General features: G+C 36.6%; 1 protein-coding gene across 1 annotated transcript; it reads left to right on the top strand.

Moving 5' to 3' along the window:
• The first annotated feature begins 481 nt into the window (after positions 1-481).
• Positions 482-1318, top strand: LOC108364231 (cilia- and flagella-associated protein 20). The gene is made up of 2 exons (XM_017617824.1): positions 482-825; positions 886-1318. The coding sequence occupies exons 1-2, from the start codon at positions 550-552 to the stop codon at positions 1207-1209; spliced, it is 600 nt and encodes a 199-aa protein (XP_017473313.1). The 5' UTR covers positions 482-549; the 3' UTR covers positions 1210-1318.
• Positions 1319-2391: the final 1073 nt, after the last annotated feature.

Below are 2391 nucleotides of genomic sequence, written 5' to 3'. Positions count from 1 at the left end.
ACAAAAAAGTGCAACAAATTTTCACCTAAATTTCAAACTTTTTTCTCGGAAGTGTTTGAATTTTTCTGAATACACAGTTTTATAGCCCAATCAATTTTAGTCTGATAATGTGCAAGTTTCCAGTGGCTAAAAGTTACCGCTGATTTTTTAGAATTTTTTTCGCCAAGGATGTTGCGGTTTTCTTCCATATACAAATAAATTGAGTTTATTCATTATATGGAAGCCAATGCGACAAAAAAAATTCTCTAAAATCAACGGTAATTCATAGCCACTTGAAATTTGCACATTATTAGACTAAAATTGCAGGGTCTAAAAAACTGTGTACTCAAAAAAATTCTATCACTTCCGAGAAAAAAGTTTGAAATTTAAGTGAAAAGTTGTTACACTTTTTTGTAGTTTTCTACAAATTATTGAACTTGGGTATATATGGGGTTTGTCACTTTGAAATGGCGTGCTATAGATATGACCGATACTGTATGTATACATTTTGTTTTGTTCCATATCCATTTTTTTAGATCAACTAGGTCTATTTGAAACTATTAAAAGAAAATGTTTAAAAATACATTTCAATCGGGGTTTCTTTCGATTTTGTATAGTATTGGAAGTAAACCTTTGCAAATATGGGACAAAAAAGTTCGTAATGGACATATTAAGCGCATTACTGATAATGATATTCAGAGCTTAGTGTTAGAAATTGTAGGCACTAATGTAAGCACCACTTTTGTGACTTGTCCTGCAGATCCGAAAAAGACATTAGGAATAAAACTGCCTTATTTAGTTATGATAATAAAAAATTTGAAGAAGTACTTTACATTTGAAGTGCAAGTAAGTGTTACTAAAAATGCATATAGACCTTTGTACTATTCATTGTCAATTTTGAGCCAGGTTCTAGACGACAAAAATGTGCGGCGAAGATTTCGCGCAAGTAATTACCAGTCAACAACCCGTGTTAAACCTTTTATATGTACCATGCCAATGCGACTCGATGAAGGTTGGAATCAAATACAATTCAATCTTTCAGATTTTACAAGACGTGCATATGGAACAAATTATGTGGAAACTTTACGCGTACAAATACATGCGAACTGTAGAATAAGAAGAGTTTATTTTTCTGATCGACTTTATTCGGAAGAGGAGCTTCCACCGGAGTTCAAACTTTTTCTGCCAATTCAAAAGCCTCAAAAATCAACGCATACAATTTTCAGTTGAGTCGATGAACTCGTTATGTGCTATATAATATACCAGCAATGAAGAGAGTTAAATCGCAAGGATGCCACTATTGGAGGTTATTAAGCCAATAAACAAACAAAAAAAATAATTTTGTAGCCTTTCTATTTTCTTGAGGTCAGTTTTAAGTTTTGTTGTAGCTACTAAACTCCGCTCCCGTCGGTTAATCCATCTGCGTTGTCGTCTGGAGCAGCTAAGGGAAGGCCTAGGAAGTGCGCGACTTCAATAGGGGCTGCCCATAGGGACGGGCGTTAGCTGTGGGTGCGTTCAGAAATGCATCAAAGCAAAGCATCAGTATCATTTATTTCTAAAGATTAATTGAAATTCTTATTTACACAACTAAGTCCCAATTCGGTTTTTAACAGTGGTTACGCATATTTGACATTTCCATCAACTATAGTTGCGTTCCCTAACTCGCAAGAAGTTGCAGGAATTTACAGGATTTTACCAGAAAGCGTTCCCGTACTCGGTTCTCTGGCTTCTTTTGCTTTGTGACAGTTTTACAGGTTTCAACCCAGAAAAGTTGGGGAACGCAACTTATAATTATAGTTTAGAAATAAAAGAGACTGATGCTTTGGCCCCTATTATGAGTTGCATTCGATCTTCGACTGGTCGAAAGTGCTGATCGAACGAATTTTCATTTGGTATTATGGCGCTCATTCGATGAAGAATAGCTCTATTGAGAATTTCACTCGTTTAGGTTGTTTTTACAATAGTATATTTTTCACCGCTGAGAAGCTTTATTTTCAGATCGAGCAAACTAAATTGAGTGCTTATACATATGGGTGTTTCCACCACGACAAAAAAAAAAATATAAAAATCTTATATCTAACGTATTTACGGGCAGATTTGCCTGCTTTTTAAAATATATACTGGCTATGTAAGTAGAATCATGTTTGCGTAAAATGATTGTTGTTGTTGTTGTAGCGGCTAAAACAACCCCACCCAGGTCGGTTGGTATCTCAGTCGTTGTCGTCAAGTTCCACTAACGGCAGCCCTAGGAAGCGTGTAGCTTCTGCGGGGTTAGTCCAGAGGGACAAGGCCGTTAGGGTTGTCGGGTTTTCCGGGCATGCGAAGAGATGTTTCGAGTCATGTGGGGTCTCTCCGCATGCCGGACACTCATTTGGCACATCCTCATTCAATCTACTCAGGTAGGAGTTTAAC

The sequence above is a fragment of the Rhagoletis zephyria genome, unplaced genomic scaffold (assembly GCF_001687245.7).
Source record: "Rhagoletis zephyria isolate East Lansing unplaced genomic scaffold, Rhagoletis_zephyria_1.1 Rzeph_scaffold_01499, whole genome shotgun sequence".
In the NCBI taxonomy this organism is placed as follows: Eukaryota; Metazoa; Arthropoda; class Insecta; order Diptera; family Tephritidae; genus Rhagoletis; species Rhagoletis zephyria.
The sequence above is the reverse complement of the archived record's forward strand: the minus strand, read 5'-3'. Positions and strand labels throughout refer to the sequence as shown.

What these genes read in the sequence shown, in the direction of transcription:
- LOC108364231 (XM_017617824.1), top strand. Translation starts at nt 550, where the DNA reads ATGTTTAAAAATACATTTCAATCGGGGTTTCTTTCGATTTTGTATAGT. An exon ending in ACTTTACATTTGAAGTGCAA is followed by an intron (nt 826 to 885) that starts GTAAGTGTTACT and finishes ATTTTGAGCCAG; the next exon opens with GTTCTAGACGACAAAAATGT.